The sequence below is a fragment of the Syngnathus leptorhynchus genome, chromosome 2, assembly GCF_054491065.1.
Source record: "Syngnathus leptorhynchus isolate UIUO chromosome 2, UIUO_Slep, whole genome shotgun sequence".
NCBI lineage: Eukaryota > Metazoa > Chordata > Actinopteri > Syngnathiformes > Syngnathidae > Syngnathus > Syngnathus leptorhynchus.
The window spans coordinates 3,221,172-3,248,225 of NC_141196.1; the positions used below are offsets into that span (position 1 = coordinate 3,221,172).

The 27,054-nt window shown below is 47.1% G+C and overlaps 6 protein-coding genes, 1 long non-coding RNA gene and 1 other non-coding gene across 26 annotated transcripts in view; 2 read left to right on the forward strand and 6 right to left on the reverse strand.

The window, feature by feature from the left end:
- On the forward strand, window positions 1–16,976 carry trim2b (tripartite motif containing 2b). The gene is made up of 16 exons (XM_085901993.1): window positions 1–5,440; window positions 5,500–5,645; window positions 6,260–6,367; window positions 10,901–11,004; window positions 12,283–12,453; window positions 12,518–12,663; window positions 12,740–12,920; window positions 13,010–13,269; window positions 13,403–13,541; window positions 13,608–13,778; window positions 13,850–14,149; window positions 14,249–14,416; window positions 14,577–14,745; window positions 14,814–14,884; window positions 14,977–15,117; window positions 15,221–16,976. The coding sequence occupies exons 5-16, from the start codon at window positions 12,355–12,357 to the stop codon at window positions 15,371–15,373; spliced, it is 1,998 nt and encodes a 665-aa protein (XP_085758119.1). The 5' UTR covers window positions 1–5,440; window positions 5,500–5,645; window positions 6,260–6,367; window positions 10,901–11,004; window positions 12,283–12,354; the 3' UTR covers window positions 15,374–16,976.
- Window positions 1,015–3,894, reverse strand: fgb (fibrinogen beta chain). The gene is made up of 13 exons (XM_085902014.1): window positions 3,762–3,894; window positions 3,660–3,689; window positions 3,461–3,564; window positions 3,297–3,399; window positions 3,002–3,070; window positions 2,703–2,817; window positions 2,519–2,625; window positions 2,184–2,298; window positions 2,000–2,119; window positions 1,818–1,940; window positions 1,642–1,736; window positions 1,376–1,566; window positions 1,015–1,298 (listed from the first exon to the last, which is right to left on the reverse strand). Exons 1-13 carry the CDS (start codon window positions 3,846–3,848, stop codon window positions 1,070–1,072), a joined length of 1,488 nt encoding a protein of 495 aa, XP_085758140.1. The 5' UTR covers window positions 3,849–3,894; the 3' UTR covers window positions 1,015–1,069.
- Window positions 4,029–6,085, reverse strand: rnf175 (ring finger protein 175). Of its 3 annotated transcripts, XM_085902061.1 has the most exons (9): window positions 5,942–6,084; window positions 5,720–5,757; window positions 5,493–5,634; window positions 5,271–5,425; window positions 5,048–5,155; window positions 4,864–4,984; window positions 4,660–4,793; window positions 4,482–4,583; window positions 4,029–4,408 (listed from the first exon to the last, which is right to left on the reverse strand). In XM_085902061.1, the coding sequence occupies exons 1-9, from the start codon at window positions 5,960–5,962 to the stop codon at window positions 4,288–4,290; spliced, it is 942 nt and encodes a 313-aa protein (XP_085758187.1). In that variant the 5' UTR covers window positions 5,963–6,084; the 3' UTR covers window positions 4,029–4,287. The 3 variants fall into 3 exon arrangements, with proteins under 3 accessions (XP_085758187.1, XP_085758177.1, XP_085758196.1); XM_085902051.1 differs by having other exon boundaries at window positions 4,029–4,583; window positions 5,942–6,085; XM_085902070.1 differs by lacking the exons at window positions 5,720–5,757; window positions 5,942–6,084 and having other exon boundaries at window positions 4,029–4,583; window positions 5,485–5,626.
- Window positions 6,195–10,717, reverse strand: LOC147060139 (uncharacterized). 13 transcript variants are annotated; one of them, XR_015063103.1, is made up of 18 exons: window positions 10,652–10,717; window positions 10,146–10,175; window positions 9,883–9,924; window positions 9,639–9,681; window positions 9,391–9,437; window positions 9,149–9,191; window positions 8,905–8,947; window positions 8,662–8,704; window positions 8,419–8,461; window positions 8,174–8,219; window positions 7,939–7,980; window positions 7,705–7,750; window positions 7,452–7,497; window positions 7,200–7,250; window positions 6,958–7,000; window positions 6,711–6,756; window positions 6,470–6,511; window positions 6,195–6,280 (listed from the first exon to the last, which is right to left on the reverse strand). It is a non-coding gene; the product is annotated as an uncharacterized LOC147060139 (long non-coding RNA). The 13 variants fall into 13 exon arrangements; XR_015063114.1 differs by lacking the exon at window positions 9,391–9,437; XR_015063107.1 differs by lacking the exon at window positions 9,149–9,191.
- Window positions 9,996–10,085, reverse strand: LOC147060140 (small nucleolar RNA SNORD14). Its single transcript, XR_015065580.1, has one exon. It is a non-coding gene; the product is annotated as a small nucleolar RNA SNORD14 (small nucleolar RNA).
- LOC147060141 (ceramide-1-phosphate transfer protein-like) lies at window positions 15,389–19,592 on the reverse strand. Of its 3 annotated transcripts, none has more exons than XM_085902100.1 (7): window positions 19,484–19,592; window positions 18,351–18,462; window positions 18,203–18,264; window positions 17,967–18,133; window positions 17,799–17,904; window positions 17,357–17,553; window positions 15,389–17,248 (listed from the first exon to the last, which is right to left on the reverse strand). In XM_085902100.1, the coding sequence occupies exons 2-7, from the start codon at window positions 18,439–18,441 to the stop codon at window positions 17,020–17,022; spliced, it is 852 nt and encodes a 283-aa protein (XP_085758226.1). In that variant the 5' UTR covers window positions 18,442–18,462; window positions 19,484–19,592; the 3' UTR covers window positions 15,389–17,019. The 3 variants fall into 3 exon arrangements, with proteins under 3 accessions (XP_085758226.1, XP_085758218.1, XP_085758209.1); XM_085902092.1 differs by lacking the exon at window positions 19,484–19,592 and adding an exon at window positions 18,554–18,604; XM_085902083.1 differs by lacking the exon at window positions 19,484–19,592 and having other exon boundaries at window positions 15,390–17,248; window positions 18,351–18,526.
- gpha2 (glycoprotein hormone subunit alpha 2) overlaps window positions 18,916–27,054 on the forward strand; it is a 12,051-nt gene continuing 3,912 nt past the window's right edge. The window contains exons 1-5 of one of the 3 annotated variants that reach the window (XM_085902120.1): window positions 18,916–19,129; window positions 19,509–19,616; window positions 20,295–20,546; window positions 22,596–22,745; window positions 24,924–25,123. The gene's annotated coding sequence lies outside the window, so the exon portion shown is untranslated. Of the gene's footprint in view, window positions 19,130–19,508; window positions 19,617–20,294; window positions 20,547–22,595; window positions 22,746–24,035; window positions 24,757–24,923; window positions 25,124–27,054 lie in introns of those variants that run through there. The other 2 variants (XM_085902111.1, XM_085902127.1) reach the window with 2 other exon arrangements.
- Window positions 20,299–24,986, reverse strand: LOC147060143 (atrial natriuretic peptide receptor 2). Its single transcript, XM_085906616.1, has 23 exons — window positions 24,912–24,986; window positions 24,667–24,778; window positions 24,467–24,599; window positions 24,272–24,404; window positions 24,098–24,202; window positions 23,925–24,027; window positions 23,720–23,865; window positions 23,576–23,648; window positions 23,368–23,512; window positions 23,216–23,302; window positions 22,976–23,119; window positions 22,795–22,916; window positions 22,590–22,728; window positions 22,385–22,433; window positions 22,176–22,277; window positions 21,995–22,114; window positions 21,824–21,917; window positions 21,659–21,746; window positions 21,443–21,582; window positions 20,906–21,058; window positions 20,693–20,791; window positions 20,490–20,581; window positions 20,299–20,427 (listed from the first exon to the last, which is right to left on the reverse strand). Exons 1-23 carry the CDS (start codon window positions 24,984–24,986, stop codon window positions 20,299–20,301), a joined length of 2,583 nt encoding a protein of 860 aa, XP_085762742.1.

The window sequence follows — 27,054 nt, forward strand, 5'->3', positions numbered from 1 at the left end:
ACACTACCGACAATATTATTACTATTTAGATCAGTTCCACGATAACGTCTTGCCTGGTAAGCCACACCCACTAAAATAAACCTGGTCGCTAAACGTCCAATCAAATTCATTTATTTGCTGTGACGTACGCAACGTCACAACTGCGGAAGTCTATCCTGATTCAAAATGGCGCGCGGGAGAAATGGTAGTTTGTCGGCACCATTCAGCATTAAATTAGTTTTAACTCATTGGAAACACTCAAGAAAATTGAACCCCTAGCAGTTGACGACACTGGATTTTTATTTTTTTTGGCTTCACGTCCACCCTTTGCTGTTTAGGCTTGCCACCGTCGAATCTATTCAAGGACGGCTTGACTTTTCTGTATCAAGTAAGCCCACCCACATCATGTCAGCGTATAAGTATGATAGCACCCAATGTTAGCAAACTTAGTTTTAAGATTGTAGCGGTGCCATTACGATAAAATGTCAATTTTGAGCTTAATAAATTCCAGTATTGAACTTTGTGACCAGCCTGACATACCACTGACCAGGGAAGTCGCCTTTGTCATATCTTGTTGAGGAACTATTATTACTGCACATTTAACTTTTTAGTCAAATCAATGGGTAAAGATTTCTGGCCCCCAAGACCGGAAATGCGCCACGAGATCAGACACCAGATAATTGAAACAACTTTAGTCATCATTGACTCCTGGATTCGGTTCATCTTGTTCATCTGAAAATAGATATGCATAATGACTCCAATGCGCCTACGACTCTCGTGGGGATGAGCGGTTCAGATAATGAATGGATGGGTGGATTTCATTAATTAAAGCTATTTTTAGTCATTAAGGTATTAGATGTGGTGGGGTGGCGTATAGCGCCCTCTGTTGACCAGTCGACACTGCCAAAATCCCAATACAGTACAGGATCCTTGGTTGTTTTTACCAGTGTGTGCTGTGCTAATGTTGTTGAATGAATTATGAATGAGCTGGTAAACACATTGACTGTATTTTGACAAAGATGAAATGGACATAGGTTCTTCAAGTAAGTGTGACATTTATTAACAAAGTCTCTTTTATTGTTGTTGTTTATCACGAGGCGAAGACAGGTCGCATCTTCATGCTGATGGCTTTGAGCGAGTACCAGCTTCCCTTCCAGTTCATCCACACGATGCCGTCGTCTGTGCCGTGTTTGGCCATCCTCTTAGTGTAGGCTCCGCCAATATAGTATCGGCCGTTGGGATTGGCTGAGTGGCAGCGGTTGTACCACCAGCCGCCGCCGTCTTCTCTGGCACACTGCTTTGAGGGGTCGCCGGGGTTCCTGGGGTCAAGTGGATAAGGGTGAGTTCAATTGTAAGAAGTTTTGATGGTTACATGGCCGTAAATGGCCACACCCACCAGTTGTCGTTGTCTCTGTCGTAAGTGCTGAACTTTGCGCCGTGGTGTTTGGTCATGGTGCGGTTTTCCCCAAACAATTCCAGAGCGCCGTCCAGGAGACAGTTTCCAGCGTTGCCCGAGTATTCGCTCACTGCCAGCATGTAGTTAGACGATTCGGACTGCATTGTGAACTGGCGATAAAGTCCGAAGACCTGAACGCAAAACGACACAACGATGACTGGTAAGTACATTTGTGTTTGTCGAGACGCCCAAGCCCCCAAGCTCACCTTAGCGCCCGTCCAGTCCTGCATCTCGATGAGAAGCTCCGTCGGACCCGTCTTGGTCAGCTGACTGATACGTTCGTTGCCCAGCCAGTATTCACCTGTCCCGTGATTGGACGTGAGATTTGTCGTTCTGCTGCCTTTCTAGGCAACATAAAAAAAATAAAAAAAACAAGACTGACCTGGAGTTTCACAGTGACCCTTGCCCACGTCCGTCGCGATGTTCCCAAAACCACGACGGTACTCGTCCCAGCGTCGGCCAAAGTCCACGCTGCCGTCCAGTCGGTTCTGGATGAGGAGCCATCCTGGTGGACAACGTTCATGTGAGACAATCTCCTTGCAAGCCAGCCAACATGCAACTAACCTCCGTTCTGGGTGCTTTGATCACAGAAGACTCTGTATGGGGGAACAAAGGGATCCGGTTGGATCAGGTACATCTGCGACTCTTTCCCGCCACGGCGGTAGATGTCCTCACACTCCTTTCCTGGAATTTCAGAAAGCCGTTTCAGCATCTGTTTTCGCTCCTCTGCCATTTTTTTTTCCCTCACCAGACACCACGGGGATGGGGCATTTGGTCTGGCACGGCTCCTTGCAATGCTCCCTCTGCGTTTGGATGGCCTTCTCCAGTTTCTCGATCTTCAGACGGAGCTTATCCACCACGCCCTGCAAAGGTATGACAACAGCGTCCCCAGGTGGTAAAGTATGTCACTGGCGATGACTAATTCAATCAGTTTTGCCAATTAACCAAGATGATTTGTCACGAAAATACGTCATTGCGCGACCAGAACGTTTTGTTTTTTTTGTTGCTAAGGCAGTCTGAAAAGTTGCTAAATACGGCAGCAAAAATGCTAATTGCAATCAAATCATGTGGTGCGCCACCCACTTGCAGGACTCGAATGGTGGAGGGGAAGATGGTGTCGACCGTCTCCTTGATGAAGGCGTGCTGTTCCTCAACCTGACTCGTGAACTGATTGACCACCCGCCCGTTGTCTGCGGGGAGAGGAAGCGTATGATTGGTTGCGAGGAGCGCGGGAGGTAAGAACGCTTCGGCGGGTTAGTGGCGTCACCTCCGATGATTCGCTGGCGCTCGGTGAGCGAGGAGGACATCTCGGTGGCAAAGTTGTACACGACGTTGGACGAGCGGGACAGGTCGTCTACCTGAGGTTTCAAGTTATTGATGCTCTGGAAGAAATAGGAAGCGTCTGATTGGCCAAGGGGCTGTTTAGGGGCTCCGCTCATTATAAAGCTAGCAATGGAGCAGTAATTCCAAACCAGTGTGCTGCGGCAAGATTTTTCTTTTGACATTTTAGTTTAGTCCATCTCGATATGTCAAATAAATTCTTTGGAAACTGTGGCGTAGACTTACCGTCAAGACGCTCTTCTTCTGCTTGAGCAGCATCACTTTCAGCTCGCAGCCAGTTGGACACAAAACACCCTGGCGAGGACGGTAGAAACGTAGAAATGAATCGTAAAAATCGTTTTACTCTCAAAAATATTTAATCAGAGATGACACGGTGTCCCTGAAATGGTTTTAGGAAAAAAAAAAAAAAAATTATTAACAATAAAATTATTAAAACTACACATTTTCTGAAGAAAAAAAAATGCCAACGTTACCATTTCTGAAAATTCAATTTTTGTGGTAAAAAAAAAATGTAACGTACCAATTCTCCGCCGCCATACGAGCAGCCGCCTGACTCGGGGTGCACCTTCTTCTGCTCTTCCACAGCGGGTCCTCTGGACGAAGTGGTGGGGCGTCCTCGATACCTGGGCAGATAACATGTTATCATGGCTTATACGTGGACACATGCGTGTGCAAAACACCGACCTGCTGCCACCACTAATCGGGGGTTGCGAATAGCGGTTGGGGTTGTAGGAGTCCCGGCCGTGGGTGATTGGGCGGTGGCCACGGGCGTCGGGTCCACTTGGGTCCTGTGAAAACGACGACGCTTAGTGGACAGTCCGACAGATGTTAGGACCCAATGACCACAAAATGGCCGTATGGCTAAATGAAGAGCTAGTCGTACCGTGGCGTTGGTCTTCGAAGAGTTTGTGTCCTGAATGCAAACCACAAAATATCAGCGGCTCATTCGAACGGAGGCAACATTCAAGCGGATCGTCGGGCTCACCGAGTCGTAATCGTCGTACTCCAGGATGTCCGAGGCGACGCCACTCACGCAAAGGAGCAGCAGCAGCAACACGCGTGTAGTCTTCATCTTGACTTTGCTCTTGTGTCCCGTGGCCCTCAAAGACTCTTTTTATGCTGGCGCGCTCCACCCCTTGCTCCTATTGGTGGTTCTCTGAACGTCCAGGTCATCGCACGGCAAACATGACCAGGGACTGACGGGAAACTTAGTCAGTGTCAGGAACCTGCCGGATATTTGAGTCCAAAGGGTCATCAGCATGTTGAAGTTGAGTTTTTTCGATTGAATTATTTATTTTATTTTTTTAAAACAACACCTCAGTGACACACAAAACATTACAACCTCCAAAAGAGACGTAAAGTGAGAGACACATTGTCCAAAAACACGTCAAGCAAAAGGACGCGAGTGTTCAGGAAGCAAAAAAAAAAAAAAAAAGCATCCTGCTATTTAGTCCATAAAAAGAGGACGTTGCTTCGAGACTTGTTTTCGGGAGGCGTCCTCCTCAGGGATACTATTCCAGTCCCAGAGAGAAGTTGATCCCGTGGACGATGCCGATGATGATGGGTTGCCAGGCAACCAGGTACCGGAGCCAGTCCAGCAACTGTCCGTACAGAACATGTGTCTTTTCCCAGCTGGGTGCGGGACCATGTTAAGGATTGACACACATGAACGTACACACACACACAGACACACTTAGAAGGATACGGGTTGTTCATCATTGTCTTCAAGTCCACTTTCTCGTTGCAGTAAGGACACGTCTGCTTCTTCCCCACAATGCACCAACCACGGATGCAGAATTCGTGGAATCTAAAAGTCCAGGTGGCCAGTTAAGATGCAACAGGAAGCTGCTGTTCTGGAGATGCTTTGGAGGTGGTGAGGATACATGTGACCGCAGGACAGCTGGTACGTGTCTTCGATGACGCCTTCCTCGTCCAGGTCCACCAGGATCTTCTGAGCGCACACGGCGCAGATGTGCTCGCTTAAACTTCGGCTCGGAATGCCGCCGCCGCTGTAGTACTATGCCCCCCCCAAAAAAAAGTTAGCAACTGTTAATGATCAAGTTAAACTAACTTTCTATTTCTGTTACCCCGATGGTAGACGCCATAAAGTCAGAGCAGATCTCAGCAAAGTCTCGGCCCAGCACGCCGTAATAAAGCCCGTAGAATAACATGACCACGCCCACATCCATGGAGTCCTCCGCCTTGATCCTGCACATTGGCAAAACATATCGTGAAGTGCATCACGTCATCGCATACGCCGCGCAGACTCACCTGAAGAAAACGTTGAAGCCAAACATGGTGAACATGATGGCCATGTAGCCCAGCAGCCCCACGGCATAGCTCAGTTTGTAGATCAACAAGAACCACTTGTACACCATCCTAAAGAGAGACAATGAAGGAAGGAGCTTGACGCTATATGAAGATATTATGGATGGATATTTTGTTTTTTGTATGTTTCTTTTTTTTTTCTTCTCAACGTCGGACTGCCGGCTACCTTGGCGTCCTGCAGGCCAGCGGTTTGCGCGTGGCTCTGAAGATGACATAGCTGGTGATAACGGAGAAGACGCCCCACATGGACAGGAACCTCCACCAGTAGAGTTTGAGAGTGAAGTAAAGAGGAACTACCCACATTTGGACCAGCGTGACCAGCTGAGGACAACAAATGTGAGACTTTCTGAAGAATCACACACACAAACACACACACTTACACGCTTACGTTGTAGGAGCGGTGGTGGCGTTGCTTCCACTGGACCAGCACGATCTGGGCGACCACCAGAGTGGCCACCAAGATCATAACCATCTCGGCATGCATGGCCTCATGACCTTGGTGTTTGGCGTGCAGACGCTCATGTTGCATCCTGCCGACACGGTAGTCCTCAATTTAGGAATTTTATTTTAATAGCTGTGTTGACCATTAAGTGAGAATGTCTAATCGATCCTCACCGCCAGTTTTCTCGGTGAGTCATCTTTAGTAGGTCATCCTAGAAACATTTAGTGGAGATTGTGTACGTGTGGAAGAAATAACTCATTTTTAGACAACATTCACGTATTTCCTTCTGGAGCTATGTGCCACGTCAAAGTAGCAGCACGTTTCCCCACGACACGGATTTTCGCCTCGAGGACGAGTAAATTCTCCAAAACGAAGCTTATCCTTGTCTGCCCTACCTGAGGTTGTACATCCGCCATCCTGGCGGAATGAGATTCCACCGGTGCCGGCAGGTTAGCCGAACGGGCTAACAGGAGCTGCTAGCTTACAGGGCTCAGCTGGGCAACATCATCCCTGACTGTACGGCACAACGGGAGGGTCAAAACTCCTCGCGATGTTTCATTTTGCTTGCTACCCAAAAAAGTTACATGCTTTTTTTCACCCAGTTTATAAGCAAGGGCGTTTTGAAAACAAATTCTCCACACATAGGTATTGTATTGGAAGTGTTTTTATTCTGATCAAACAGTCATATATTGTAAAAACATTGTTTCTTCCAGATGCGCAGACTTGAAATTGACCTGTGGAAGACGACAACACAAGCGTCAATCCACATTCTGCACCATAGCTGGATCCTGGTGTATGTGACAATCCAGCCAGACATCCAGGTATTTAGCAGTCTTTGGTCGTGTGACCTCGTGGAGGGCAGGTACTCATCATAGTGAGACAGAGAAAAGTTAAGGTAGCTTATTATTATTTTTTTTACATACCCGAGTAGCTTGCTTGCAAAATAGCCAACACCGGACTTTCATCTGCAACAGAAAATGGAGACAGTCAATTTTTAATGTGGTCAATTACGACTAAAAGCAGTCAGATTATAAAGTTTGCTCAGACATCCAAGGAATAGCCATCTTTGGTCGTGAAACCTCCGGTGGAAACTGCGAATGTTTGGGTCAAGTAGTCATCATAGCGAGACAGAAAAGTTAAAGTAGCTTTTTTTTTTTTACATACCTGACTGGCTTGCTTGTTTACAAAATGGCCAACACCGGACTTTCACCTGCAACAGAAAATTGAGACAGTCAATTTTCAATGTAATCAATTACAACAAGAAGCAATAAGATTATCGATTTCGCTCAGACATCCAAGGAATAGCCATCTTTGGTCGTGTGACCTCCGGTGGAAACTACGAATGTTAGGGAGGAAAAAAATCATCACGGCGAGACAGAGAAAAGTTCAAGTAGCTTATTATTTTACATACCCGACTGGCTTGCTTGTTTACAAAATGGCCAACAGACTTTCACCTGCAACAGAAAATTGAGACAGTCAATTTTTAATGTAATCAATTACAACAAGCAGCAATAGGATTATCAAATTCGCTCAGACATCCAAGGAATAGCCATCTTTGGTCGTGTGACCTCCGGTGGAAACTACGAATGTTAGGGAGGAAAAAAATCATCACGGCGAGACAGAAAAGTTCAAGTAGCTTATTATTTTACATACCCGACTGGCTTGCTTGTTTGTTTGTTTACAAAATGGCCAACAGACTTTCACCTGCAACAGAAAATTGAGACAGTCAATTTTCAATGTAATCAATTACGACAAAAGGCAATTGGATTATCAAATTCGCTCAGACATCCAAGGAATAGCCATCTTTGGTCGTGTGACCTCCGGTGGAAACTACGAATGTTAGGGAGGAAAAAAAATCATCACAGCGAGACAGTGAAAGTTAAAGTAGTTTATTATTTTACATACCCGACTAGCTTGCTTGCTTACAAAATGGCCAACACCGGACTTTCACCTGCAACAGAAAATGGGAGACAGTCAATTTTCGTTGTAATCAATTACAACAATGGCAGTAGGATTATAAGGTTCGCTCAGACATCCAAGGAATAGCCATCTTTGGTCGTTAAACCTCCGGTGGAAACTGCGAACATTGGGGTCAAGTAGTCATCATAGCGAGACAGAGAAAAGTTAAAGTAGCTTTTTTTTTTTTTTCTTTACATACCTGACTGGCTTGCTTGTCTACAAAATGGCCAACTCCGGACTTTCACCTGCAACAGAAAATGGAGAGTCAATTTTCAATGTAATCAATTACGGCAAAAAGCAGTCTTATAAAGTTTGCTCAGACATCCAAGGAAAGAATAGCCATCTTTGGTAGTGAAACCTCCGAACGTTGGGATCAAGTAGTCATCATAGCGAGACAGAGAAAAGTTAAAGTAGCTTTTTATTTTTTACATACCTGGCTTGCTTGTTTACAAAATGGCCAACACCAGACTTTCACCTGCAACAGAAAATGGAGAGTCAATTTTCAATGTAATCAATTACGGCAAAAAGCAGTCTTATAAAGTTTGCTCAGACATCCAAGGAAAGAATAGCCATCTTTGGTAGTGAAACCTCCGAACGTTGGGATCAAGTAGTCATCATAGCGGGACAGAGAAAAGTTAAAGTAGCTTTTTTTTTTTTTTTTTACATACCTGGCTTGCTTGCTTGTTTACAAAATGGCCAACACCAGACTTTCACCTGAACAGAAAATTGAGACAGTCAATTTTCAATGTAATCAATTACAACAAGAAGCAATAGGATTATCAAATTCGCTCAGACATCCAAGGAATAGCCATCTCTGGTCGTGTGACCTCCGGTGGAAACTACGAATGTTAGGGAGGAAAAAAATCATCACAGCGAGACAGAAAAGTTCAAGTAGCTTATTATTTTTACATACCCGACTGGCTTGCTTGTTTACAAAATGGCCAACAGACTTTCACCTGCAACAGAAAATTGAGACAGTCAATTTTCAATGTAATCAATTACGACCAGAAGCAATAGGATTATCAAATTCGCTCAGACATCCAAGGAATAGCCATCTCTGGTCGTGTGACCTCCGGTGGAAACTACGAATGTTAGGGAGGAAAAAAATCATCACAGCGAGACAGAAAAGGTCAAGTAGCTTATTATTTTTACATACCCGACTGGCTTGCTTGTTTACAAAATGGCCAACAGACTTTCACCTGCAACAGAAAATTGAGACAGTCAATTTTCAATGTAATCAATTACGACCAGAAGCAATAGGATTATCAAATTCGCTCAGACATCCAAGGAATAGCCATCTCTGGTCGTGTGACCTCCGGTGGAAACTACGAATGTTAGGGAGGAAAAAAATCATCACAGCGAGACAGAAAAGTTCAAGTAGCTTATTATTTTTACATACCCGACTGGCTTGCTTGTTTACAAAATGGCCAACAGACTTTCACCTGCAACAGAAAATTGAGACAGTCAATTTTCAATGTAATCAATTACGACCAGAAGCAATAGGATTATCAAATTCGCTCAGACATCCAAGGAATAGCCATCTCTGGTCGTGTGACCTCCGGTGGAAACTACGAATGTTAGGGAGGAAAAAAATCATCACGGCGAGACAGAGAAAGGTTCAAGTAGCTTATTATTTTACATACCCGACTGGCTTGCTTGTTTACAAAATGGCCAACAGACTTTCACCTGCAACAGAAAATGGAGACAGTCAATTTTCAATGTAATCAATTACAACAAGCAGCAATAGGATTATCAAATTCGCTCAGACATCCAAGGAATAGCCATCTTTGGTCGTGTGACCTCCGGTGGAAACTACGAATGTTAGGGAGGAAAAAAATCATCACGGCGAGACAGAAAAGTTCAAGTAGCTTATTATTTTACATACCCGACTGGCTTGCTTGTTTGTTTACAAAATGGCCAACAGACTTTCACCTGCAACAAAAAATTGAGACAGTCAATTTTCAATGTAATCAATTACAACAAAAAGCAATAGGATTATCAAATTCGCTCAGACATCCAAGGAATAGCCATCTCTGGTCGTGTGACCTCCGGTGGAAACTACGAATGTTAGGGAGGAAAAAAATCATCACGGCGAGACAGAGAAAAGTTCAAGTAGCTTATTATTTTACATACCCGACTGGTTTGCTTGTTTACAAAATGGCCAACAGACTTTCACCTGCAACAGAAAATTGAGACAGTCAATTTTCAATGTAATCAATTACGACAAGAAGCAATAGGATTATCAAATTCGCTCAGACATCCAAGGAATAGCCATCTTTGGTCGTGTGACCTCCGGTGGAAACTACGAATGTTAGGGAGGAAAAAAATCATCACAGCGAGACAGAGAAAAGTTAAAGTAGCTTATTATTTTACATACCCGACTAGCTTGCTTACAAAATGGTCAACACCGGACTTTCACCTGCAACAGAAAATGGAGACAGTCAATTTTCGTTGTAATCAATTTCAACAATGGCAGTAGGATTATTAAGTTCGCTCAGACATCCAAGGAATAGCCATCTTTGGTCGTGTGACCTCCGGTGGAAACTACGAATGTTAGGGGAAATAAAATCATCACAGCGAGTGGATGGGGGAAAAGAAATAAAATAAAATCAATCAAGTATAGAACACGATGTTACAAACCTGTTGCAATTTCCTGATGTGGGCCAAATCCTACAATGACAAATCACAAGTTTGAAACGGGCACCTGACCACGTGTTAGCATTAGCCCACGTGTTGCCATCGCAAACGAATAGTTTAATTTTGTTTGATATTAACTAGTAGTTTCAGAAATCCAAGAGGCGGTTGAAAAGTGTGCACTTGACCACGTGTTAGCATTAGCCCACGTGTTGCCATCGGAAACGAATATTGTTTCATTTCGTTTGATATTAACTAGTAATTTCAGAAATCCAAGAGGCGGTTGAAAAGTGTGTAAACATTCGGTATGCTATTGACAAATTAAGCAACGGTGGTCTCTCAGAACGAGGGGACGGTGCAAAGACCATCGTCAACCATCCGTGTCGTACAGTAATCCTACATGCAAACTACTTGGACAATAAGATATACTGTCCTTTTCTTATTAAAAGAACTAAATATGAGGTGATAAAAGATGGACATTACATTTTAGTTACCACTATTTTAGAGCTTACCTAAACGCCTTAGCGTGCGGGATCCAAATGGACCGTACTGGTTCCATCTTTCGTTTATATAGCCTCTTGTACATTATCGCCACCTGGCGGCTGGAGGGGAAACGACGGGTCTTTCCTCTAACGCTTTTCATGATTGGTTGACGTTACATTGAAGCCGATTGGACGCCCTATGCCCACCCCCGCCTCCATCTGTTTCTGCTACTGCTGCTGCTGGTGTTGCCATGATGATGATGATGATGATGGTGACAGCCCCCCTCCTCACACACACACGCACACAGAAGCAGAAAAGGATGGCTTGAGGCTGGAAAACGCACACATGCTGTTCGGCCGTGCGTCCGTCGCACTGGAACCTGGTGAGTATCTCCCCGCTCGCCTTTTGCATGACACTACGCGGTGATGAAATGGTGGGTGAAGGAGTGAAGATGGAGGGATGATGATGGAGGGAGGAGACAGGAGCATCTGTAGCTCATCCCTGTGCGACATCCGGCCTGCATCTGAGCCTGAAGTTAGCATCCCGAGTGCTAATCGTGACAGCGGCTATGCCACCCAAGTGACATATGTCATAATCGGAATAATCTTGTAATGACTGTAAGGTCGTTAAATGCAAACTATATTCAATGTCACTTTTGCAAAAATACAGAACGGATGATGATACCATACAGTAAACACCCAGGGAGTTTTCATTAATTCAAATGAGCAAAGACCAAGCCCTGCCGATTTTTTTTTTTTTTATATTGACCTCTATCAACAGTTTAAAACAGTAAATATAACACAAATCATAATCCAAAAACCCAATCAACTTGCGGTTGACTAAACAACAGTGCTTTGAGATAACAGTGTGTATAGTTTTTCGAGATAAGATCGTTCGGACGATTTGTTTGCTTTGACTTGAGAGGAAAATTTTGAGATAAGAGCATTGTATCCTTACATATAAAAATTTGAGATAAGAGCATTCATTATATTGTTACGTTTAAAAAAAAGACGCTTCAGGCTGTTAGCTAAATGCTAACAAAAAGTGCAAAATGCATGACATGAGCTAAAAAAAAAATCTGTCATAGTTGTCGCTGTGATCCTTTAATGAACTGATATTTAAACACAAATAGTGAGGTGACATGAGTAGACTGACCATATAACAAGACTTCCAACCAGCTATTCTTTATCCTCTACGGAGATCTACTAAAATAATTTTCTCTTACTGGGTCAATTAGAGTTATTGTGAAACTCTTTAATTTGTGTCTGCAGGGAGTGCATTATTCTCCCCCTTGGAAGGGTTTAATGTCATTCCCATGAATTCAAATGAGCAAAAAAAAAAGAGTTTGTGTTTTGACTTATGAGTGAGGTCACGGAACAAATGCGATTTGTATGTCAAGCTGCCAATGCAAATGCACGTGTATGAGATGTAGTGTATGAAGAAATGTAACATTTTAGGATCAAACGCTCCGCTTTTGGTCTCCATGGCAACCACAGCATCACCCTCACTAAAGACATGAGTGTGACCTACTTAACTGTTCTCGCGGGTGGCGGGGTGGGGTGGGCGTTTCCGTCATAAACGTCTTCTCTTTCTATTCCGTAACACGCCGAGTGAACGTCGTTTGTGTGTTTGCGGGCTCGGTTGGCTTATAACTTGACAGCCTCATGGACTGAGGGCGGTGCGGAGAGCATCACAGCAGAGACGTCCCTCGACCGTCTCGCCGCCCGAGCCGATGGCGGGGCATCAACACTCTCCAGAGAGCAGCAGTGAGGAGTGCACCGTCCTCGAGGCTCCTCCCACTAAAGACACTTGCCCGCAGCATGGTGGCAAGGTGAGCTTTGCCGGGCAACCACGTGATACGCGGCCGCTCATCCTTGACGTCGTGTCATCCGCAGGTGTCCGAGTACTGCCGAGCGTGCACACGTACGCTGTGTGGCGAGTGCGTGCCTGAGCACAGCGAGCACCCCAGGGTGCCTTTAAGCGAGGCCTTGGAGCAGCACCGATGCACCTTGGAGGCGGGGATGAGGGCGGCTCATGACAGGTGAGACGAGATGGTGATTTGAGTATTTGTCACTTGGGCTCAAGTTGTCAAATTTGGGACTGCTACTGCTCTCCAGACTACCGCAGATTTCCGCCGCTGCCGCGGTGGTGGGAGAGATGGTCCAGCAGTTGACCAATCAGAGAACGGCCATCGAGGAGGACATCCAGTCTAGTTTCGAGGATCTTCACAAGCAGCTTGACGTGAGGAAGAGCGTTCTTCTCATGGAGCTGGAGGTCACCTTTGGCCTCAAGCACAAGGTGATTTTGGTGAAACACAATATTTTGGGTAGCCATGTAGTGAAGTGGTTCTGAGTCCACGAGTTATTTGTCGTATGTGGTGACCCCAGGTGCTCCAGTCTCAGCTTGAGAACCTCCTGCAGGGAGAGGCCACCGTGTCGTCTGCTTGCACCCGCGCAGAGGAGGTCTTGGCGACGGAGGCGTGTGCGAGTGACTTGGAAGTGGAGCTGGACCTCAAGGAGAAGCTGGAGGAGCTGGCCAGACGAGGCGTGTCGTGCCAGCCGGAGGAGAACGACCAGCTGGACCTGGTCCTGGAGACGGACGGACTGCGCAAATGGATCCACAATCTGGGCACCATTGTGACCACCAGGTAGGAGGCTTCGAATTTAGAGATTCCAGCAGAAACCTAACTGAAAAGATTTTTGGGAATGCGTTGAACAGGCAGTGTGAGAGGCTAAGCCTCAAGGCGGTTTGACTTTAATCCACGTTATCCTCTTTCTCAGTGCCGTGGCGAGCCAGAGCGAGGCTATGGGCGCCGGACTGGAACAGTGCATCGTGGGACTCCCTTCCTCCGTCACCATAGTAACCAGAGACAAATCCGGAGGGGCTTGCAAGAGCGGCAATGCCATCTTGTCAGCTGAGGTCGGGAATATGGCCGCCGAAGCAAAATGTGGCTTAGGCTTTCTAAACTTTTTTTTTCCCCCACAGGTGTTCACGCCCGACGGCAGCATCGTGGACGGCGAGATCGTGGACCACAAGAACGGAACGTACGAATTTGTTTACGTGCTGCCCAAAGAGGGCGACTTTTCACTGGCGCTGCGTCTGTACGACCAACACATTAAGGGAAGTCCCTTCAAGCTGAACGTTGGCACGTCACAGGTGGGCCAAAAACACAGGAACGCGTGTGTGTGCTTTAAAGCGATGCTCGTAACACCGGTTTTGACCGCCAGGTGTCGCCGTCCACCACCACGCCGTCCAACTCTGCGGCCAACGCCACGCCGTCCACAGGTTCCTCAGAGGGCGCCAAGAGACGTGGAAAGTCGCCCGGCCAGAAGAAGAAAGGCTCCAAGAGGGCCAGCAGCGCCTTGGGAACACCACGTCGCAAAACCCAGAACCCCATCGAGGATGACCTCATCTTTCGGATCGGAACCAAGGGACGGAACAAAGGGGAGTTTACCAACCTTCAAGGAGTCGCCGCAGCTGCCAGCGGGAACATCTTGATCGCTGACAGCAACAACCAGTGTGTGCAGGTGACACGTTGCGATCACTATATTGAAGGGGAAAAATGCATTTTGAGTAGATCTGTTTTCAAAATTGTTTTGTTTGAATGATTCTTTCTGGTGTTTCAGGTGTTCTCCAGCCAGGGAGAGTTCAAGAGTCGATTTGGGGTCCGCGGACGGTCGCCGGGGCAACTGCAGCGACCCACGGGTGTGGCGGTGCACGCCAGCGGTGACATCATCATCGCCGACTATGACAACAAGTGGGTCAGCATCTTCTCCAGCGATGGCAAGTTCAAGGTGGGTGTCAATCACATTCATTGTAAATTCTAAATTGTCCACCTAGTGAGGAAAAAGGGTGATGGACCTGAAGCTGGATGATAACAAGGATATGGAATAAATGTTCAAATCGCCTTGGGCTTGCTAACGCTAAGGTTGTCACGCTCACACGGGCGGACAGGCCAAGCTGGGCTCGGGCAGGCTGATGGGACCTAAAGGTGTATCGGTGGACAATGAGGGTCACGTGATTGTGGTGGACAACAAAGCGTGCACAGTCTTCATCTTCCAGCTGAGCGGGAAGCTCGTCACCAAATTCGGGAGCCGCGGGAATGGCGCCAAACAGTTTGCAGGTAAGGCGCGTCGGACGGATCGTGTGACCGACTCGACGGCTTCACCTTTGTGTGCTTGCATCTCCGAGGTCCGCACTTCGCCGCCGTCAACAAGAACAATGAGATCATCGTGACCGACTTCCACAACCACTCCGTCAAGGTAGCAAACTTCGCCCGATCGAAGATTCAAACCTCCTTTGTTCTGTCGCAAACATTGTTTTCACATTCGAGACTTGTGTCTGCGCCTGCCAGGTATTCACGCCCGAAGGAGAGCTGCTCCTCAAGTTCGGCTCGAACGGCGAAGGCAACGGACAGTTCAACGCCCCCACCGGTGTGGCTGTGGACACCAACGGGAATATCATTGTGGCTGACTGGGGCAACAGTAGAATACAGGTCCGCTGTGTTTGTGTCCCCCCCCCTACCAAAAAAAACCCTTCCCTAGTCCTCTGCAATAAAACTAAAACATCCTTATTGTTTTCCTGTTCAAACCACAAAGGTGTTTGACGGTAGCGGTTCTTTCCTGTCCTACATCAACACGTCGGCCGATCCCCTGTATGGACCGCAGGGATTGGCCCTGACCCAGGATGGACACGTGGTGGTGGCTGACTCAGGAAACCACTGCTTTAAAGTTTATCGCTATCTGCAATGACGGCAAGACAGAGGAAGATCCAGCAGGCGGCGGCTGCCATTTTCATTCCCTTGAAGTCAATATTTGTTTAACATCCTTGGATGGACAGCCAAGATGGCGGACGTGAGTGATGTCCTCTGATCGATTCGATGTCATTTTGTGATCGTTCAATTTGGGTATGTATTCCACCTCCCGGCTTCCGGGAGGCAGTTAAGTGCTAACTTCCTTAGCATGGATGGCTAACGGGCAAAGCTAGCAGTCGGCAGTGTTGTGACTCGGAGTGCAGGCCCCCCTTCCCTTACAGGGACAACACGGTGACCAATCATCCCTTTAAAGTGACCAGTTCAAATTTGACACTTTTGCGTGACCGAAGGAATGAATCTGTGTGCGAGGCTCACCAGCGGCGAGAAAGTGGGCGGAGTCGGCGAATGACATCAAACTTAATTAGCAAATTCATGAATTCATTTCATGACATTCTTACTTTTGATTGTGTTCCATTGTGTGCATTGAAATTCTTAAGTGCCAAAGCGTTATGTTCACCTCTCAATAGGTTTCGACTCACAAAAAGTTGTGGGTTTTGACCTTTTTGTCTGACCTTTCAAGAGTAGCCTAAAATGCACCACCACCGATGGTGTATATTTTCTTTCCTTCTTTGAAAAGCTTATAGTGCATTTTAAGTTCACCCTGAAATTGCAACCGAAAGCCCAGCAGCCATAACTCTTTGTGAGTCGCAAATTTTCTTTGGTATTCAGTAGTCAATAGTCAAAATGTGACGCTAACAAGCCAGCACACACCAAGCTCAGTGCTTATGCCTGTTTGTAACTATTTCCCCACCAAGATTGTCATTAGCATAGTTTATTAGCATGTTCCCCAACCGCGGCTAATGTTCTACGTTTTGTGGCACTAACAAAGCTGACATTATGATTTTATTAGCATGTGGGCCAATTCGGCTAATGTTATTAGCATGTTGACAGTGTGGCTAACACTTTTTTTTTGAAAGAAAATATTTATATCAGCATGCTTAAAGAAGGTAATATTGCTACCGCAACTAGTTTCTGCATTACACGTGGCGTCAAATTTTATTGATTAGTTTTTGTGGTACACATAATGCATTAATCCCTTGCTATTCAGGAATAGCGAGCAGGCTAATGGATGCCCCCCACAAATATTTATGGTTGCTAATATTAATACTTTAAACCTTAAATATAGCTTACCGCAAACTATATAAAAAAAATGAAAATACACATCGTACATTACCTTTAAAAATAAATATATTCAAGATTATTTGATCTCATTAGAGGAAAAATCGCAAATAACACCAACCAATATAAATCTGTCAAGATACAAAGATGATAAAGAGTCTAAATCTGTCAGAGGTAAATTTCTGAATGGTGAATATTCAGGGGATTTCTGTGAATTGGTTGCATCGTATTTCCATAAAGAACCAGCCTAGTCGACCAAAGATTGATGGGGAAAAAGTTAACAAACCAGCTAGTTATGATATCAGCGCTAACAGTCAAATAACGACCAACGAGGGATGTTTGTGTGCTATTGATTGTTAATCAGTTGTGAATGTTTCCTGCATGTCCATTCAATAACCAATAAATGACTTCCTTCATCCATGCCGGGCAGCATTTAGTCCTTTTCGTAATACGGGAAGGCCATCTTCAGGGCAGGTCCAGCATGGCGTGCTGCTCCAGAATGCGCTGGGTCGCAGCATGGACCCTCTGGAGAGCACGGATGATGATGCGGAGGACGGGCTCCGCCTCACGCTGATTCTGGGCGCACACCAGCTTCAGAAAGTACTCCCGGTCCGGGAGGGCGAGAAAGACCAGCTCTGAGGCCTGCCGGAGCATCCATGAGTGGTGGGGTGCCAGTGCTACCTGGTAGGCGTCCCTGCAGGGGCAGAGGTGGCAAAAGTGCTCACACCCAAATCAATCCAAGCATTGACCATAAAGAAGGTGCAAACAGGTGATGACATCATCAGCTAGCACTTATGCATACCTGCCGAGCTCACCCGGCGTCTTTAGGTGTCCGTGCTGGTCGGGCACGTGCGTCAGGCCGTCCAGCGTCATGGTGAGCCACAGTAGCGAACGATGCAAACGCAGCAGCGTCCTGCAGCCCGAATCGGTTCGGCGGGAAAAATTCACCAAGCCCGCTTGTAGCTCCGCCTCCACCATAGAGCTTACTGAAAGGTACGCCTGCAGCGGGAGCACAGTTAAGGCCGCTAACAACCCATTTAGACAGCCTTTAATATTCCCTTCTGCAACACGTCAGGTGTCAAATGGGTTCCGTTCGACTAACCGCAACCCGTTTAAGCAGCAAACGGGTTAAGTTCCTAATGCTATGTCGAGGCTAGGCAACTAATGAGAATTTGTTGCAGAATCACACACTGCGCATTTGGTCATGTAGCCTCTTGAGGTCGCATGTCCTCAGCCCCTCTCACCCCTCCCTTCAGCCCATGTGTGCGAGCCAGCTGTCGGATCAGGTCCATCTTCTGGTTGACCTTCTGAGAGAAGAATGAGACCACCGGTCCGAGAGACTCCATGAAGCTGTTGACGTAACAGAGTGCGGTCAGTCTCCGATCCCGCCACTGTGTGTGATTGGAGCGTACTTAATCAGCTGGTCCCAGCTTTGCAGGTACGGTTCCAGGAGGACATCGTCGGCAACCGAGACGCTAGATGTCAAAAAGCGCAGCAGATGTGACGCCTGAAATAATTGGCCGGGACACTCCTTGATTGTGGGCAGGCCCTCGTCAGGCTCCACCAATGGAGGCTGAGGCTGAGAGAAAAGGACTTTACACCAGGGAAAACAAATTCCGAACACAACCTAACGTAGGTTTATTTTTACCGTTTTACGATATGCCAAGCATGGGAAGTGTGCTGGGCCACAGTCTCCAACGCCACTTTGAGCTGCGGAGTGTGCGGTGAGCATTAAAAGCGAGGAGAGTGGGTGGGTCGACGAGCCACCGTAAGAACGTGTGAGTGAAGTGACTTACGAAGCCACTCAGAGCTGAGGAAGACAACCACCGCCAAGATGGCCGACAACAGCAGGCAGCAAAGTAGCGCCGTCCGTCCGAGCGTGACCATGACGACCGCTCACACAAAAACCTTTAAAACACACATACAAACACACACATTGATCATATTGGGCACTCCGTGACAGACGAGCACTTGTCACTGGATGAACTTTAAACTTGACCTTCGCTCTCTGGTGTTTATCTTTTCCACACAGACTCACAGAAATGATAAGTTGTAAAAAGTAATCAGGAAACAAGTACTCAAATGTAGCACGTACAATACAATACCATACAACTTTATTTGTATCGCGAGTTTCACAAAAAGCTGGAGCAGTAACAAATCACTTTACATTTAACAATGGGAAAACCACCAAAACAGTGAAAACAGAATAGTAGACCACAAGATTAAGACCAAAATACGGTAGAAAAATAACAACAAAGTCAGTCGAAACATGTAGTAATGTAGTACATGTTCCTAAAACCCAGTAGCAGCAGTATTTGGGCTTTAAAAAGTTATTCGAGTAACTGTAGTTCTAGGTTAGAACACAGAGCGGCGCTGTGACTACGTGCCACTCCCACCAATATGGCAACGAAGAACGTGACGTGACGTCACTGGATAGCCAATCGTTTAAAATTCCAGCTTCGTTTTTTATAAAAATAACAAAGTGCCTTTGAAGGGATACGGATTATAAATTGCGCCCAAAAGTGACAACATGATGATAGTCAGCGGACGAACTCTGGACTGGATTTATTCTGTGGTAAAATTCACGCCAAATACTCCTGTTTCTTTGAAGTTAGCAGCTAGCTAGGTTGCAACCAGCCAGCCTAATAACAACAATTTCGTATTCACAGTACCACCATGTCAATTTTGAAGGAATTGCAATATTTTTTGTGTGTTTCATATAATTAATTAATACAATTTAATTTCAGTACGCACTTAGGGTTTGATTTGATATCTTGAACATATAACCATATTCAAGATGAAAGTAACAAAAACAAGTTAATGACTGCATGGACATGAGACAAATAAATAATTTCGAAACTTTTATAAGTCCCAGTTTTCTAGCGGTGCACTTCTAACGTAATGAGCAGTGTTCTCATGTTGCTCAAACCTTGGCTTCTGTGTGTTTCTGTTAGGTTTTGTTTGCTGTTGTGATCTTGTCGTGGTCATACGTCATCTACGCTGGCAGGATCTCAGCCCAATGGTTGCTGGATGAGATGACCATTCTGCAGCAGCATTGACAGGTGCTCCAGTGTTAAATATGTTGCCCTCCACGTACAACATTATGACCAAATATAAATTACAGTAGCAAAAAAATAGCAGTAAACAGGAAGAACATGACAAGGTGGACAAAGCAGCCATGGAAACGATGCATGGGGCTTCATTGTTCGAATCTGTGCTCTGATGTATTCTGTAATTAAAAAAACGGGCGGGACGCGCGCTCACACACTTGTGCTGGCAAGCTTAAGAGTGCTTTGAAATGTGCGCGTGCACATGGGTCTCAGATATGGAAATGCTTCACGGTAATGAATGAGCGAGCTTCAGAGCGGCGAGAATGTATACTTGACACGAGTGGCCCTCTACACATGCACACGCCCGTTTAATTAAAAAGCTGCTTTGCATGTGCGCTGCAAATGGTCTTTGGAAATTCAGTGGAAATAATTCTATATTTATTTTTGCCGACATTGTTTACCGTTATTACTAATGCACATCACACTAAAACATGACATCAGACATTTTGTGGCTGTATGGTGGACAAAGTTATGACTAAGTAAAAGTCTTTACTATGGCAAAAATCAATCTTGAGGACCTTGTATGTTCTTCTCGTGCGTGTTTTCAAATTCTACAAGTATTTATGTACAATATAAAAAATACACGACTGCTCTGGATCTAACGAACATTTTCCAACACGTTGCCCTCAGCGGTTCAAGGGCCTCCGACATCGAGCTCGCCTGGGAGGGAGGACCCCACTTCCGTCTCCGTGGGGATGCATTTCCCGTCCAACTCCTTGGAGGTCTTCCCGTCCAGCCAGTACGTCACCATATCACCTTTACCCTGACGAGAAGACGCCCGCCATCAGCGGTCGCCGGCATCCACGCGACGCTGGCGGCGCTCACCTTGACCTGCAGCGTTCCTCGGCAAACCAGCACGTAGCCGCCAATCTCCTCCAGCAGGTAAAAGACGCTGGCGCTGCACTGGATCTTCAGTGCTGTGTGATAACGTAACGCAACGACAACACGCGCGACATATCACGTTCGCTCACTCATGGCGAGGGCAGAGGACGGATATGGCATGTGCATGTGTTTGGTGGATACAATACCCAAGCTAGTGGACTCCATACGAGAAGCCGTGTTTACCGTGTCGCCAAAAAGACAGTAGCGAGGCATTTTGGTCCCGACCACACCCGCCACCACTGGACCTAACCATAAACACAAACACACACTTTTCGTATAGGCTAAGGTTTATATCATTTATAAGAATAATTTATTTTCGATACTACTCCCCGGTGGTGCATGTGGACGTGGGAGCGTACCCGAGTGGATCCCGGCGCGGATCTGCAGCTGTGTGTTGGGCTTGTGTGGGATCCGAAAGGTGCGACACACACCCACCAGGTCCAACGCCATGCTGGCGATCTCGGAGGCGTGACGGATGCCGTTTTCTTGTGGGACACCCGACACCACCATGTCTACACACAAATATAAATTGTCAGACTCTACAACATGCGTGGCACCTGATAAAATTGTCTTTCGTCTCTGCTAGCGGCACATGTCTTTGTCCTTTTTTTATTTATTTTTATTTTTTTATTTCGCCACTTATACTCTTGACAAGTAAATTTCCCCGCTGTGGGATGAATACAGTTCTATCATCATCAAATAAGGCGTGACATAGCTTTTTTGACATAATGATTAAAAAAAGTAATTCTGGGTTTTCCAGAAAATAAATTGTCTACTTGTTTTTACTTAAAAAGTAGTTTCCCTAGGCTTGACTTCACTTTACACATCTTTTTATCCACAAAACAAAAACTGCTCGACTGCACATGTGCATGGTTGCGTCACCGTGCGTCGCTCACAGGCGTCTCCGATGGTTTCCACTTTGTAGACGTCGTAGTTGTCGATGATGTCGTCAAAGGTGGTGTAGAGCTTGTTGAGAAAGTCCACTACCTGGTATGGAGTGCTACTGCTGGACAGTTGCGTGAAGCCTACGATGTCACTGCACGCACACACACATAGGCTGAGTCCGCCCGCCTGTCAATCAACACCGTCTGCTTTCTTCCTGTCGGGCTAACCTAAAGAAGACGGTGGCGCTGACGTAGCTCTGAGCCTCAGACGACTTCCCTTGCCGTAGATCGTCGGCCACCTGACGAGGAAGCATGCCTACACTCGCGTGCACACACAGCAGATCAATTTCTGTGTGTGCGTGTGTGTGTTGCTTGTGTGTGTTTGCTTCATACTGTAGAGCAGTCTGTCAGTCTTCTGCTTCTCATGCATCAGATCTTGCGTACGCTCGGCCACCAGCACTTCCAGATGTTTGCTGTACTTCTCCATCTGAAACGCAGCGCACGCGTGTGTGCGCACGCGTGTGCGCGCAAGTGTGCGCGTTCCCGGGGTGCATCACGTCTTACCAGGCTCATCATCATGTCCACCGGGCTGACTTTGACCGGGTTAATCCGGTAGACAAACTTGCGGATTTGTTCAAAAGTGGGTCGCTGAGCGGGATTGTGGGCGCCGCATCGCCGGATGAGCTGCATCATCCAAAACCAAGTTAGCGCCCAACGCTAGCGTCGCGTCAGTGAGCCGGCTCACCTCCACGTAGTCGGCGGGGCACGGGCAGGTATTGTCGGCTTTGCTGCAGATCAGCTCGGGCAGAGGCAGACAGCAAGAACATTCCAGACTGGACTCGTCCACCTGCAGAGCATTTGGATGGTTGTTTTTTAGCGGCGGGATTCCCAACCACTCTGCAGTTCCGAATGTCGAGGGAAACAAGCGCAACTATATATTGCATGCGCACTTACGGGTACAGGGTCACTGCGCGTGGCGATCTCCAGTAGGATTATGGAAAAACTGCGCACACACACACACACACACACACACACACACACTCACACACACACACACACACACACACACACACACACACACACAGATTGTTGTTAATGTGTGCCGGGTCTTCAATACAAATTCCAAATAACTCTTTGTGTTCTGTTCTTATGTGTTCACCTGAAGACATCTCCGGCCAACGTCGGCTCAGCGTTGGCGTCTTGAAACTCGGGAGGCATGTACACTTCTTGGAGTCTCTGCTGATAGGTGGAGAGAGGCTCCGTCCCTTCCCCGCGGCGATACACTCTCAGCCCGTAATCTACACGCAGGTCAAAGGTGGGTGGAGTTCGGTCCATATGTGCGGGTGGGGGTGGGGGATGCTCACCGGTGATTTTGGACACCCAGCGGTCGTCCAGCACACAGTTAAGAGACTTGAGACGGCCATGACAGATGCGGTGTTGGTGCAGGTACGCCATCCCTCTGGCGATGTCGGTGGCGAAGGAAAACCTAGGAGGTGCTGATGTTATGGCCGCCTTGTCCTAAAATGCATGCTGTGGCCAGTTTACCTGAAGCCCCAGTTGAGTGGGATCTCCTCATTGAGCAGGACGTCGTTGAGGCTCCCCTTGGGGCAGTACTCGGTCACTATGGCAGCATTCGGCACCTGGACGCAGCCTCCGATGAACTTGCACAAGTTGGGGTGGTCCAACTCCCTGGACACACGCAAGCTCTGTTTGGAATCGCTTCATACCGACGACAACAGTCAAGGGATTATGGAACGATGCCGTTTCCATCTTGTGACGTCTCACCTGACTTGCTTGACTTCCTGCCTGATGCTCTTGGATAGAGAAAAGGACTTGCTGGGAATCTTCTTGATGGCCACCGTCCTGCCATCACTGTAACACACCGACACCACTTTGCCTTTGTGTCCAAGGGTGAAAGGTCAAATGTTTGAGCGTACTAGATCCCCGTGCGGGTGAAGGTGGTCTTCTTGTTTCCCGCTTGCCCCCCGCAGGAAGTGAAGGTGGTCACGCAGCTGGTGTTGCTGTCGCTGTGAGCCACGGGCACGCTCATCAAACTGCTCATGGTCACCCGCGCGTGCTGGTCTGTGGCGGCAAAAGACCCCCCCGAATGAATAGTTGCCGCTCGGCCGCGGCGGATTTCCGTACCTTGCTTGATGAGGTCAAAATCGATGATCCAGCTCTCATCCCACAACAGCTTCTGCTTCTGGTACCTCAACCACTAAATACACAGCAGACGCGCTCAGAGGCACACACACGTGGCGGCGGCGGCGGCCCGAGGCCGTTTCTCACCATGGCGGTCAGGACGAAGCCGAGGCACAGCAGGCTCAGCGGCAGTCCAATTGCCAATTTGGCCGACGGGCTCATGGGGCATTCACCACAGTCGGCGGGACAGGTGGAGCAAAGCTCCTCCTCCTGGCACTCGCCGTCGCCGCAGACTGAAACGGCCGGAAGTCGGTTAGGTGTCGACGTTGAGGCGGCGGCATCCCTCTCGTACCTGTGGAGGGCAGCACGGTGCTCTTGGCCTCCAGAGCCACCTGCATGCGGCCCACTCGGATGTGAGCGATGAGGGAAGTCAGGCCCACGTGGAGCAGAACCACCTGGGAGAAGGTGACGTGCCTTCATGAGACCGCTCTTCTCCCGCCGTGCTGCCCGTCAAATCTGTCTCACCTTGGCGCTCCAGTTGGTCTGCGTCATTTTGCCCGATGTGGAGATAGTGTGCGTGAAGATCTTTCCATCATCGGGAATCCACGGACCGCAGATGCTCTCTGAAGTCTGGAGACAAATATGAGCGATCGCCGCACGCCAACCCCCCCGCCCGCGTATGCTCGTGCGGGTCAGTACCATGTGTGCCAGCGGACAGGAGTGGATGTTGGCATGATGAATGCAGCAGTTTTCACCGTTAGCGTCCTTCCAGTTGGCGGGACACTCGTGATGCTCACAGAACCTCCGAGCGTCTTCCGCGTCCACTATGGAACTGAACACGTGTAGGGTCAAGCATACACGTGCTGCCGCCAGTGACTGCGTGTGCAGGGCTACCCGAGAGGGAAGATGCGGTTGTCCACGGCCCAGCTGTAAAAAGAGTCACGGATGGAGACCGAGTAGATGACGCTGAACACCTCGCCGCTCTTCACCGTCTCGGGAGGCCGCAGTACCCACGCCATTTCCAGACCTGCGCGCGACACGCCGCCGTTAGCGCCGCCGCCACCGACATGCCCGGATACGATGAAGGCTCTCACCTCCGCAACTGATCATGTTGGAGTCGTTGGGGCGCTCCAGAGGCCAGCAGTCGTACTCGCTGTTGTCGAGATCGTGCCAGGAGAACGCGGGTGCGACGCAGCACGCAGACACCTTTTGCGGGCACATCACAATAAGTTTGATTTCATTCATTCCCAGGCAGTCTCAAATACAATGACCTGAAGAATCCACTGCAATAACGAAATATTTGTACCACTATTGATTATTTTCACATGTTGCCCCTCACCGCACTGAACAGGACAAGATGGAGGCGGTTGGTGAAAGGTCTCACCCAGAAGATGTAGAACAAATTGCTCCTCATGACGGACCAGACTAGACCTGGATGGAAGAGGGCGTACAACTGTAATCAGATCCAGGATGGAGAGATTCAAGGAGGACGTAGCAGACCGGACCAAAACGGAGCAGGACGTGTGCAGCTGTTGGACGTCTGAGTCCTGAGTGAGTGTTGAGCAGCAGGTTCTCACTTTTCACCCTCCTGAACATCAAGCGGTAATGTTGCCCTCTGCTGCAGGACACTGGTAGTACAGCTTGTGTTACATTTTTTTTTTAGGCCGTCTTTTTTTGTCTGACTAAACACACTTTACACCTAATAGCATTTTTTTAAAAATATATTTATTTAGAGGATGTCATTTTTTGTCAGACTACCTATCTTTTCTCAAACGATTTGACTTTTTTCAATAATGATTTACACATCTGCATATACATCAGGCTGAACAAAGTTTTTGTCATTCTCCTTAACATGCGAAACGTAAAATTTCTACAAAGCCCACATTTTTTAAGGTTATTAAATTCAAAGAAACAAATCTGATTACATTACTGATTATGTGGATAATCTAAATACATTTCAACATCTTTAATCATTGATTTATCTGTCTATTATTTTTTTCAGTTATTTGATTAATCTAATTTAATTCTAAATTCGAATCTAAATCTGAAATCTCTATTACTGTCCACAAAAACAGATCATTATTTCAAAACGACAGTGCCGAAAATGCGCAAGCTTATATAATTCAGTTACAGCACTTGCTTTGGCACCTTTATCATGTAGCTTGCCACTAGGGGGCGCCAAATTCAAGCGCCTGCTCTAGCCATTGGAATTCCACAATCTGACATTTTGCCAAAACTTGAAGTAAAAGCCCAATTTGCAGCACAAACGCGTTGCAATAAAACGTTAATTGCCCTGTATTGCTATTCTTTGACATTTTTCATGACATAATAATACACAGTAGTCATTTTCCCCCCCCATCACTTTAGCTGCTGATTAGCCGCCATTGCTCAATCCCGGTGCGGTCGCCCCCCCAACACCGAACGCGCATACAAACAGTGGCCGCATTGTCGCTTGTGAGGCAGCCTCAGGCAAGCATGAGTGCAGACAGGTAGCAAAAGAAGTGTGATTAAGTTTAATCATAGCATTGCGGCAGTCAGAGAGAGTGCACGTGTAATTGTGTGTTCCTGGTGATGGCAACCAAATGATCCTTCTTTCTTTGCCACTTGTCCACTCCAACTTCCCAACACTTCCACCCGCCCAGTGTGCATTGGTTTGGAATGGAAAAAATGATTTCCACTAATTGTACCGTCCTATTGAGTTATTTGTTTTCCTCAAATGAGAATGGAGGCGCCTTTACAAAAGCTTGCAGGGCTTTCAAAAGTATTACATTTGATCTGAAGAGTGAGCTCATCTCCGGCGCTGTCGCACACAACAAAATGAAAAGGAGTGAAACACGCAGCGATAATGACACTTCCAACGTTCAATTTGAAAAAAAGAAAAAGCCTTTGATTCACATTAGACTGAAAAGAAGAAGAAAAAAAAAAAACTGCTTAGCTCAACTGTTGCTAACATATTTAGTTAGCTGCAGTAGAAATACTTAGTTACTGTCCTTAAGTACACACTGCCTGGGAACTTTTACCGACTACAGGAGGTCTTGGAATTATTCCCCGTACTGACTTAAAACGCAGCGAAGCGCTGGCGCACTGCTTCCCCCTCGGGATGTTGGATACTGAACCAGGATTTCCTTGAAGTTGTTCTCCATGATCTCACAGAACTCCTTCCATGCCTGACTTTTTGCCTCGGTAACCGTCAAAAGCGCCTTTTGCTTGACAGGACTCGTGTCTTAGCTTGACTTCGTCCTTCATGTCCACCGACGAGTTTGGGAGTTGTCGCTCTGACAGGCACCGGGCCATTGCACCAGTCAGCCACCTCAACCATGGAGTCACGGAACATGGTCCACTCAAATTCAATGCCCCCCTTCGCCTTGGACGTGGTCAAAGTGGACAAGTCCTTCAGACCTTCACAATACGTTTCGGTATTTGTTCGGTATACGTTTGGATTTTTCAATATAGTTTTTGATATCGTTTTGACATTTCTTTTT